Source organism: Limulus polyphemus, unplaced genomic scaffold, assembly GCF_000517525.1.
Source record: "Limulus polyphemus unplaced genomic scaffold, Limulus_polyphemus-2.1.2 Scaffold379, whole genome shotgun sequence".
NCBI lineage: Eukaryota > Metazoa > Arthropoda > Merostomata > Xiphosura > Limulidae > Limulus > Limulus polyphemus.
Genome location: NW_013665989.1, coordinates 289968 through 302425, shown reverse-complemented (window position 1 = coordinate 302425; position 12458 = coordinate 289968). Strand labels below are relative to the sequence as shown.

Here is a 12458-nt window from a genome sequence, read left to right as displayed (position 1 = left end):
AGCTTCTCATGTTCGATGAACATGCTGAAACAATATATAAAAATAGCTTGTCATATTAGATGAACATGTTGAAACAATATACAAAAATAGCTTCTCATGTTCGATGAACATGCTGAAACAATATATAAAAATAGCTTGTCATATTAGATGAACATGTTGAAACAATATACAAAAATAGCTTCTCATGTTCGATGAACATGCTGAAACAATATATAAAAATAGCTTGTCATATTAGATGAACATGTTGAAACAATATACAAAAATAGCTTCTCATGTTCGATGAACATGCTGAAACAATATATAAAAATAGCTTGTCATATTAGATGAACATGTTGAAACAATATACAAAAATAGCTTCTCATGTTCGATGAACATGCTGAAACAATATATAAAAATAGCTTCTCATGTTAGATGAAAATACTTTGAAACATATGCACAAACAAATATTCATATAATTTAAATACAGAAACATACAGAAAGCAGTTTGTTGAACATGTTGAAACATGCACAAGCAAGCTTCTCATGTTAGTTGAAAACACGTTGAAACTACACCAAAACAGCTTCTAATGTTACTTGAACAACTAAAACATACAGAAAACAGCTTGTCACATTAGTCGAAGTCGTTGAAACTAGGTTAACCTATGGATGAGCATATTGAAACCAAAATATTCAGTCTACTACACATGTAATTGACTTAAACGAATAGAAAGACCGTGTTGAGCAAGTTAAACTCACTGGAATCTACAGATGAGCCTACGTAACTGAGTACTAAGAATCCAAGAAGGCAGCATGTATATGAATTGAGCACATTGCAACCTACAAGTTGGATTATGTGGCTGAGCTCTTAGAATCCAAAAATTAATGCTGCATGTTACATGGAGTAAACGCGATGAAACCAACAAGAAAATATATGTGTTTGAGCACTTAGAATCCAATAATTAGAGTAACCTGTTAATCTGGTTGGACAGATTGCAACTTACAAGTAAGATTATGTGGTTGAGTACTTAGGATCGAACAATAGTGGATTGAAAACAATGAAATTAACAAGAGAGCCTATAATGTGGTAGGACGCCTTCAAACTTACAAGACAGTCTTCCTAAGAGTTAAACATGAGCCTACCATGTGGTTTAGTATTTCAAATTTATAGCAGGTTGAATGTGCAGGAACGTATGACACACACGTAGCTTCAACAACTTAGAACCCGTAAATTATGGAGTTCCTTGAAAGTTAAAGAAGGAACAAAGTATTAATAATTTCGGTGAAATTAATAATAATTTGGAACCTACTAAATAAACTGATCTGTAAGAAAAACTGTTTCATTGTAAAGCAACGTGCCTTGTGATTTAAATATGTCAACTTTTCAAACAAACTTCATTACGGATTGAAAATCTTAGGGACTAGGAAACAGCCAGACTTATTTTGTGGGCTGAAAAATCTAGAAAGTAAAAGATGTCGAAACCAACTTGAGAGTTTAGTATCTAGAAGTAAATAAACCTATTTCTATAAATCTAGAAACTAAAAGGTGTCCGAATGGTCTTCGGAGTTTGGTATCTAGAAGAGAACCAAAACTGTTTTATATGCTGAAGAACCTAGAAACTAAGAGACGTTGAAATCATGTCGGGCGTTTTGTAAATACACGATAACCAAACCTATTTTATGGGTTAAAAACCTAGAAAGTAAAATATGCCAAAACCATCTAGGGAGTTTTGTATCTAAATGATAAACAAACCTACTTTGTAGGCTGAAAGCCAAGAAAGTAAAATATACCAAAACCATTTGGGGAGTTTGATATCTAGATAGATAATAAGCAATCCTGTATCACGATCAGAAAACCTCAGCATCTACACCTCAGGAGAGTTATTTGAACCGTTTTGTATTTTTCAATACGTTACTATCATCTACTACACTGTGTATAATAAAGATAGGAGTTGAAATCAGTATTCTAACTCATAGAAACTGCTTCGTGTCACTGGGGTTTACTTATGTTCCTTTATTATCAAGGATACCTACTAACCATTTGTAAATTGAAGAGACGGGGGGGGGGACATAATTCGTACACATTTACTTTCTTGAGGAAAATGTTTCGCTGCTGAATAACACTCACTGGTTTTATCTGGCAGTGCTAGAGCAGAAAAATATTCAGTAAAGTGAGTTTCAGAATAACATAAGGATTACCAGTTATTATAGGAAGTATTCAAGTAAACACGTTTCTTTGGAATTAACTAACCATCTAGCTCTAATTATTTAAATAAGAGAGTAAAAGTGTATGTGTGTAGAGGGGGTATGGAGGAGGTGTGGTCAGTCAAGACAAATAAGAATAATTTCGACAAACAATAACACTCACACCTATTAAAACAGAGCATTTGTTCAATTAATAAATCGTATGACAGGTATTTCTTAAGGCATGGCCAATGGTTATTATTAATGTGTGTGTGGGGGGGGGGGGAGTTGCAGGAAGGCTGAAAATTGTTTTCTCTAGGAAAGGGTGGGAGAAAAAGTCACCTGAACTCATTCATATGCACTTCGGGAGCGTGAGACGGTCCAACAGTGTTTGGATGCTATTATGTGTGTTAAGCTTCGCCTCTTTCAGTTTGGTGACGTGTCTTTATGCTTTCATCTACACATCAACAGCGCAGAACAAGTGTAGTGCGTAGTCGTGGCAACACAAGAGTCACGCTTCGGGATAATCCGGTGAGGAGAGGGGGTCAGGTGCAAGCTAGTCTGCCCTCTCATCGTATAGCGAACATGCTGATTTTGTGTCACGGGCAACTTTATCACGCGCGCTTAATAACATAATCAAAATGCACCAATGTAGACTTCAAAGATTCTTTGAATTTATATAATGAATAAAAAATATTCTACACCTGTTTCTTCATTTATATACAAGCACGTGAATATTTCAACCTACAATTCAATGGTTAAATTTCAAAAAGTGACAAGTGTGATAGAAATGAATCAGTATACATTACAGCGATAAATGAGTTGAATCCATAAAAAATAAAAATAACCAATAAAAACATCCATATATATATAAGATTTAGTCTAAACTTCGTCTTTCTTGCTCCTACAAGGTTCCCAAGAGTTGGAATCTTGTAAAAGAAAACGTTGTTTTTTCTCGCATAAGGAAATTTTTTCCAGGCCTGTCGTTTGTCTTTTAATAAAAAAATTTCACTAGCTTCTATTATTTTCAAGGAAACATATCAAACTGTGTTTATATATGATAGTTCCAAAACAGTTATATCTTCGTCGCAGTGTTTTTACTGAATTACACGGTCCTGGTGTAGCTTTGCACGAAATTTAAAAAACAAACAAAAAACTATACTAACATCGATACGTTTTATTCCTCCCGCTGTTTCACAGCCAGACACATATATGGGACACACTATATAATAAATAGCCTTTGTTTTAGCCTTGAAAAGTGTGACATTAAACACAAGTGAGTTTGCGAGTTTCAAGTTTGAGATAAGTGATGAACTCTTAAAATATTTTTTACTGTGTCTAAAATTATACCTAGCACTAGGAGACTATCTATAAAAGTGCCAGTGAAATAGTTAATTGAAATGGGTAAATTCTTTGATTAAAAGTTTTATTCACAAATGTGTTGTGTAACTACATTGCCTTTAGCACGTGATGATAAATCCTTTGGGTTAAGTAACTAAAATCTGTGGTGAAACTTAGAAAAAACTATTGAACAGTTTTCATTACATCTTGACAGGCGCAGTACTAAGCGAACGTTAAGTTGAAAGTTGCTTTAACTTTAGTTGCTATACTAAACAAATGTTAAAATGAAAGTTACATTTATATTTAAGCAAAAATATTACCATATAAGTTTGAAACTTCTGACTTTGAATAATAAATATACATTAAGAAATACCAAAAATTTAATAACTGATGTGTAATTTTAAGCGATTAACCAAAAAATAATTTTCCCCTAATGGAAATTGACTGAAACAAAAAAAGGCCAATGCCTAAAGCCAAGTAAACGCTGTTATGGAAGGTACTATACACATTACTCTCACATTAGTGTTAGGACCAATGCCTAAAGCCAAGTAAACGCTGTTATGGAAGGTACTATACACATTACTCTCACATTAGTGTTAGGACAAATGCCTAAAGCCAAGTAAACGCTGTTATGGAAGGTACTATACACATTACTCTCACATTAGTGTTAGGACAAGGTTTGGATTTGCTCAACTGCTAAGATACTTTTTATGTTTTTCAAGAAATTTAGGCTTATCCCTTACAGAAAAAGAATTATCCCCATTTTTCTTACATTAAATTGTGTTTTTTTCATATTTTAGCGCGATGAGGAATGTTAGAAGCTTAAAGGTTTAATGTAGAATTTTATCACGGAGAATAATGAGGCTTCCATAAAAGATTTAAGGTAAGGTAGTTGATTGATGAATTTCGATAAAAAAAATGTTTTATTATAATAAGAATCAGTTGAAAATTTCCATATTTGAAGGAATGATGAGTTTGACAGGAACAGCTGTGGAGAGTAAGTAAATCACTGGAGTTTTTTTTTCTTTTAATATATGCTAACCTCGTTAGCTTGTTAACATGTTTTACAAGTCCATGTGCATATAAAACATTTAAAGAAAAATGGTGTTTTTCTCGTTTAATAAAATAAAACTAGCAAAACTATTTAGTGTCTAAAGGATTTTTCAAGAATTTGATAGTTTCGATCTGAATGGTACCTAATGTAAAATGAGCAAAACGGTCAAGAGAGAAGACACAATTTTCAGATATAGTCATTCCTAATATGGAACTGTCGAAAAGAGAGAGAGGTATCCGTCCGCCAACTAAATAGCTACTCTGGACCGAATAACGGCAGAATTTACTGTTATAGCTTAAGCATTTCCATAGTTGAAAGTGTAGAACGTGTTTAGTGGAATATCGCGGCCCCAGCCTTGGACGTTCCGATACGTAGTCGACACGCCAAGAAAGTTTTTAAATAAAGGTTTATGTAATTATAATTCATCATTTACTAACATACTATAAGTTATTCCGAACTCATAACGTTTTACTATGAAACACCAGAAATTGCAAGTAGCTCAAGACAGACGGTGGTGAGAATGTTGGGCAGCTAGTACAAACAAAGCTGGTAACATCTGAGAACATTAAAATAGTTGAAACAGCTGTGGTCAGCTTTAATGTATTTTTTCTCTACACAATTATTTTAACCACTTTGTTGTAGCTTGAGATTGAGTTATTTTTGACAAAAGAAGGCATTTCCAAGTATAAAAGAATTACGATAACAAGAGAAAAAAAAGAGCCACAAAGCTATGATCGACATTAAGAGATTGTTGGTTATTTTATACGATTACTTGAGACTCCCACACAGATAATAACAAACAAAGTTAGCAGCCGCTCTTGTTCTTGTAGCGCGTGGACGGATTACATACACTGAGGTACGTAGGCCAAAACACCGGTCACGAAACGAACGAAAGACATCGGGCTTCCTTACTATCTTTGTTATTTAACAGTAACATTTATTTGTATACTGACCTTAACTGTAGATGCGCAAGACTTCATCTATGTTGAATTTGTTTTAACCATCAACTTGTACGTCAAATACGTCGAATATTTAGAAATTTAACTTAAAAATGTATAACTAACACACCTACTTACAAACATCATGAAAAAAATAGCACAAAGGGTTACCAACATACAATATAATTATTATAATGCGCTCACTACATAGCAGAATTTAAAATCTAGAAGCTCCGAAGCGACAAAACGGTGCCTTGATTTTGATTTATTAAAGATGGATAATTGTTAAGTAATAAGTAATAATGAATCACAAGAATATTAGTGCTTTATCTTAACTGACGTATTCACGACATTAGTTTTCTCGTTTTTATAGTACAAGTAATGTACTGTTACATCTCTGGTCGTTTGTTAATTTCCCGTATAATTTCTGCCCGAGGAAACTTCAGAGATACAAGTCCTTTCTTAAATAAAACTAGTTTATTCTTCCTCAATACAACTTTACAATACACTTAATTTCCACAGTCATTTTAACAGTTTAACACACGCTATAATTCAGAACAATTCACGTACTTTACTTACGGTCACCACCGCGCTTGACTCAATTAGCCGTCTCTATCTCTGCCTGTCTGCAATTATCCTTATGCTGTCACTTCATTTGCCGGCTTATATATATATATACAAAAATAGAGGGGGCGTAGAAAAGACTAGAGTTGCCACAAACAGACATGATCCGTCTAGAATCTCATGACGTGTTACATGACGTGTTACTTCCGCTGTCTTAACAGTACCATAGAATGAGTAAAACATTGTATAAGATTAAACACTGCTGACAGTATTGTAATTCCAAGAACAGTCAATTTCTCACGCGGGAGGAATTCTTGGAAATGGAAGGCCTTGCTACACATACTCCCTATTACCTGTCGATGACTACTTGTATTACAACTGCCACAGTTAGTATATCTAGCACATAAACCAGGCTCTGCTGTTCAGATAATCTTCTTAAGGCTAAGTTTCATAAGTTCATGATAACTTATAGTACATACGCAAAACACATAAACCAAACAGTTAATAAATTTATTTTCTGTGTGATGTATTCACTAGTTATATGAGAGTCAAGTAATAACGGGAAAATCATCACAATTATAAATAAATAAATGTATACAGGATGAGACAAAAGTCACTATACAGCTGCACACTTTTATTACTACAAACAAAAGTGAAACGTAATAATATAAAATAATAATGAGTATCTAAGTCTCTAAAAAACTATATATAACAGTTAAAAATAACAACAAATAAGACAATATCGAAACCTTTCTACAATAGTAAGTTAGTTAACTATGTACAACTGTATATTGACTTTTGCCTCACACTGTATATATATATATATATATATATAAATATATACAACTCGAAATACGTGTATATGTATGTGTGTGTGTGTATATATATATATATATATTGTAACTATTATATTACTCAGGATAGCATAATACAATTGCTATAGATTCAAAATTTGCATAAGTGGAAGTCTAGTTTAAGAATAAAAGCCTAAAGAAACTAACATTTATATTTATTTTTGAAACCATGAAGAATTTGTGAAACTATCCGAAAGAAAAAGGCTCTTTTTCTGTAAAATTATAAAAAACTCTCATACTTATGCTTTGATTAAACTTTAAACTTTTACAGCAATATGTTTTGTTTGTGGCTTTACGTATAATCTTTATTTTCATTTAACGTATCTATTTGTAGCTTTTTTGAGCCATTTCCTCACATATTTGTTGTTGTTGTTTTTTGCGTAGCCCCCACTTACCGTGAGACACCCAGCCATGAGAACAGGTGCTACAAATCCGCTGGTAAACTGTGCCTGGATTGAAAGCATCACATGAACAGTTGAGCGTCGTGCATCGAATTGCCTGAATTAGAAAAAAGTTATTTTAAATTTACAATAGGTAGCGTTAGTTTATTAACCAGTTCCAAAACAATATGTAGCTTAGTTCAAGAACTAGTTTCAACCAAAACAACAGCGAAAATATTCAATACGTAACGTTAGTTTAGAAATTAGTCCTACCCAAAGCAATAAATTTACACACAGACATATACGCAAATAATCATGTATGCCAGAATTCTCTGTTAATGTTCAGACGTTCAGATTAAATAATTATTATTTTTAATTTATGATAAATGGCTTTTTGAAATGGCCATTAGCTCTTTGAAAGTAAGCCTCCTCGTCCGAACTTTTATAATTTTATATAAAGTTTTAATTGGATTAGGAATAATTTTACATTAATAATGCCTAATCTAAGTAAACCATTTTGTATTAAGAAAAATGTTTAGAATAAGTTTCTGGCAAATTCACAAAAGTTTAGTTGTAACATTACACCTGTTAGTTTTTCATGCCTTTTCAAGTCCAAACATAATTAATGTAATCCAAAATTCAACAGTTTGTGCCCATAGAATTAGCTGTAACTAATGCTAAATCACCACATGCATCAAATTTTAAGTAGAGTCACTACTTGTCTGTACCAAAGAAAGATATGGAGAAAAACTAAACCTTTTCCATTAGAAGCGTTGACAAATATTTAAAAATTGTTATAATCACTACTTGAAATGATCGAATGACACATTTGATGGCTTTTGTGATCTACAGGCATGTTACAGAAGAGTGATGGATCTTCAGGCATGTTCCAGAAGAGTAATGGATCTTCACTTCTGCAACTAATCCCATGGACATTAAACTATTATTAAACGTACTAAACGCATACTGGATATCAATGATAATTTCGATAATAAAAAACTATGATTATCATTCTTTCAGTAATGGAAATTATTTTATGACCACCAAGAAATCGTTGTACAGTTTTTAACCAATCACACAATAGAACAACTCACCACCAAATACTAAGAATGATATTAATGGCTTAAACCTAAAAAAGGTTGCTGTATAGTGCACACAGATGAATGTTGACATTCCAAGACAGTGCTGACACCTGTAAGGAAGTGGAACATATTATAGCTCATGGTGTTCACCACCTAAAATACTCCAGGTAAAACCAGGTAACATTAAAGTAGAAACTGTGTTGACAGAATGAGTTATATAACTTTAGTATAGAAGACAAAGGACATGCTTGACATAGGAGTACAAGCTACCACAGTATACATACTTATAAGAGGAGAGGCTTACCATCAACACTGTCCCGGGTCATGATCCACTAATAAAAGTGAAACTAATAACACTTGTTTATACCCAAAACAAATAGCGCTTTAGATAGAAGTATCCTGAAGGCTGATTATAGATTTTTACTTACAGTGACTATAATTGTTCAAATATTCACGTGCACTATGCCATGATCACCTGTAGCCACTGAAAATTTTCCAACAGAATTATGAAGGGTACCTGTCACGGATCATAAAAAATAAAAGTGTCTAAATACACACGCTTTATGTCATATTTTCTGAATTTATCATTGATTTAATAACTTTGCTGTGACTTCGTGTAGTCTAGCCACAAAATGTATTTGAAAGGAAGCACAACGCTTAAGACAAGATGTCGTCCAATCACATGAGAGAAAATCGCCAATAGAATGTTCGTATAAACTACTTAACAAAACATTAGCAAACAGTTTCAAAATAGTCAAATAATCTTTTTTCATGATACCACCTCCCTCTATCACAGAAAAACCTCGTCACTTTTCATTTTCACGAGCGAAGCAATTTTACAGGTTCCGCTGTATGTTTGTTTGTTTGTTTTGAATTTCGCGCAAAGCTACACGAGAGCTATCTGCGCTAGCCGTCCCTAATTTAGCAGTGTAAGACTAGAGGGAAGGCAGCTAGTCATCACCACCACCCACCGCCAACTCTTGGGGTACTCTTTTACCAACGAATAGTGGGATTGACCGTCACATTATAACGCCCCACGGCTGAAAGAGCGAGCATGTTTGGTGGGACGAGGATTCGAACCCGCGACCCTCAGATTACGAGTCGAGCGCCCTAACCACCTGGCCATGCTATATGAAGAGAAAAAATATAAGTGCTTGGTTGTTTATTATGTGAAGCGCTGATTGAAGTACACTGTATGACATGTTTAATATTAAAAATACATTTTTTCAACTTAAGAAGAAAGTATACTAAGTATACATATTTCGACTACGTCTCTGTCAGAGGACAATGGAATACAAAAATTGAGTACAAATAAAATAAGAATTCTCTAAGTAGAATCCAAAGGAATCGCTCTGAGTAGCTTTAAGACATCACGAAATAACAATAAAACAATGTTAGATTAAAATTTTAAACAACATGTCTAAAGTCTGATTGTTACATAACCAGTGAAAATTGAAAATTTTGAGCTAAATTATTGTTGAGTTTCAGCTGAATTTCCTTACTGAATATAAGTAGTTTTCAAAGTTACAGCTTTTACACTAAGGAAGAATATTACTTTAAACGGGTACGACGTTTCGATCGATAGTGCGATAATTCGCAAGTACAGGATTTAACAAAAATCGTCGTTACCGATAACACCAGCGATCGAAACGTTGTACTGTTTAAAGTAATAATCTTCCTTAGTATAAAAGCTGTAACTTGTAAAAAAAGAAAAAAATGTTATTTGTTGTTAAGCACAAAGCTACACAAATGGTTATCGAAACCTAATTTCTAGCATTATAAGCCCACAGACGTACAGCTAAGATACGGAAGGAAAAAGTTTTAATGTAACGCTGTTTGATTGTTGTCTCATTTGATGCCACGAGCTTCCTAGTGCAATTATTCCAAATACTGCTTACAGAAAAATTGTACCCCCAGTAGGTCAGCGATAAGTTTACTAACTTACAACAATAGAATCTGGGGTTTTATTCTCCAGTGTAGACAGAGCGCAATTAGTCCATTGTGTAGCTCTGCGCTAAAATAACCGATTATTAGAAACGAGTAACTTTATATAAATTATACTCAGTTTTTATTTTATTGTATCCTGACGTAGACGTAATCGAAATATTGCTATCAAAGAACTACTTCTATACTGAAACTTAAAGCTGTTTTCTTTTATCAAAAATGCCGAGCTGTGGGTAAAACTGAAACCATACGTAAAATACGTGGATGATGAAGGATGTATATTTTATTCATAATGCTTCATCAGGCTTACCTGGCAACATCAGGCGAACAACAAAAATTGGGGCTAACATAAATTAATTTTAAAAAGGAATTACATGAGAATATACAACATTACTAATCTACAAATGTGTGAAGTAACTTATCAATGAAGTGAACCAATCACACCCAAACATAAAATTCTCGATAGAAAAAAGAAGTTGACGACATATTATTATTTCTAAATGTACTTATCAAAAAGACAAAGACAATCCTCCGTATTTCGTAAGAACACTCACATGTGACTTTATGTTCTTTGAAGTTCCTTTCATGACCAATGCTAAAAGCTAGATACATTAAAAGGTGCTATTCGTACAAATAAAATGATAAATTCCAACATCGATTGTTTCAAAAAAAGAAAATGACAACCTTAGATTTCAGTTTTGATTCCTTTGAAAATAATCCACAAATTGACATGACAAATCATTCTTCCAATATATCCTCGTGTTTTACCATTCATCCCAAACTTATCTCTTGCTATCAAAAACATTTGGTTACAAACAGCTAAAGAGTATAAAATTGACATTAAAATACAATTTAAATTTCTGCCTAGAAAAGCTAGGGCAACTGCTATCCAAAAAAGTATATGGATAATGATATTTCAGGAAATGTGTATGCAACTGAACTTTTCACACCATTGGTCCATACTTCTGCTTCTGCTCTGTCTCTTCTTATATGGTGCCTATGCTGTTGGGACTGGATGCTAATATATGTCTTCCTCATGCTTATCTCCATGATCTTTGTCAGGCTTCGTTTCTTCACTTTGAGGTCTTCAGGGGTGTTCCTGACTCACCGGAGTCCTAGGCCTAGGCAATCTGGCATCAGTCCTCATTGTCTACTTTAGTTTCTTGCCTTTCTCAACCTTGCCCTTCTGTTTCTATTCCTAGGCTTGCTGAATCCGTGTCTCCCCTTCCTGTCCTCCCACTTTCTAACATTAGATGTGTTGCTTATCTTGTTGGTGACTACTCTATTGGATCTGGCCTTGTGGGAGACTGTCTGTCTCTCTTCACCAGTCTTTAGTTTCCATCTTTCGCCAACTGATGGGTTCTTCAGGTTCTCACCCACAGCCTATCTCACAACTTCTTCTTCTCCTCCCCTTTTCCAGTTTATTTTATTCTTCCCACCCACCCCATTTACCTTCAGAGTTTTGAGGATGTGGTCTCAGATCTCTTCTCCAAGAATGCCATCTGTCCAAGTATGTAACTGAAGATGTTATATTGGTGAGAAAAACAAACAACTTTCTACTCGTTTGCGGAAACATTTAAAATCTCCATTTCATGTTTTGGAACACATATCTAGGAAAAATAATTCCTTTGATTATTCTAAAGTAAAAATCCTCAGCAGAGAATACAACATTCATAGACGAAAAATAAAATAAGCCCCATTTTATTACATTACAAATACAAAGGTGTTCATTTATATCTATTTTAATCGCTCCCTTCTCTCTCTTGTATATAGAATGAATTTTAATACGTAGACTCTGGCCTAAAAGCTTTATTTGTATATTCCTAAATTTGATAATTCATTGATAAATTACTTTATTAAATTTGTAATTGCTTAGTCACATGCTTGTATATTAGTACTGTTATAGATTTTTCACGCAAACATTTTTTAAAACTAATTTCTGTTAACCTGAGTTCTTGTATCTCACCTGATGATGCCAGGAAAAACCTGGTGAATAAAATAAACAAAAATTTTACTATGTACAACCACTAAAAAAGTTATGTCAATTTAAGTTTGTGTGTTTTGAATTTCGGGCAAAGCTACGCGAGGGCTATCTGCGCTAGCCGTCCCTAATTTAGCAGTGTAAGACTAGATGGAAGGCA

General features: G+C 33.7%; 1 protein-coding gene across 1 annotated transcript in view; it reads right to left on the bottom strand.

The window, feature by feature from the left end:
• The window catches only part of LOC106457831 (zinc finger protein basonuclin-2-like), an 80403-nt gene that overhangs the window by 35032 nt on the left and 32913 nt on the right, over positions 1 to 12458 (bottom strand). The window contains exon 2 of the mRNA XM_022383881.1: positions 7307 to 7409. Coding sequence (XP_022239589.1) covers positions 7307 to 7409 — 103 coding nt within the window. The remainder of the gene's footprint in view (positions 1 to 7306; positions 7410 to 12458) is intronic.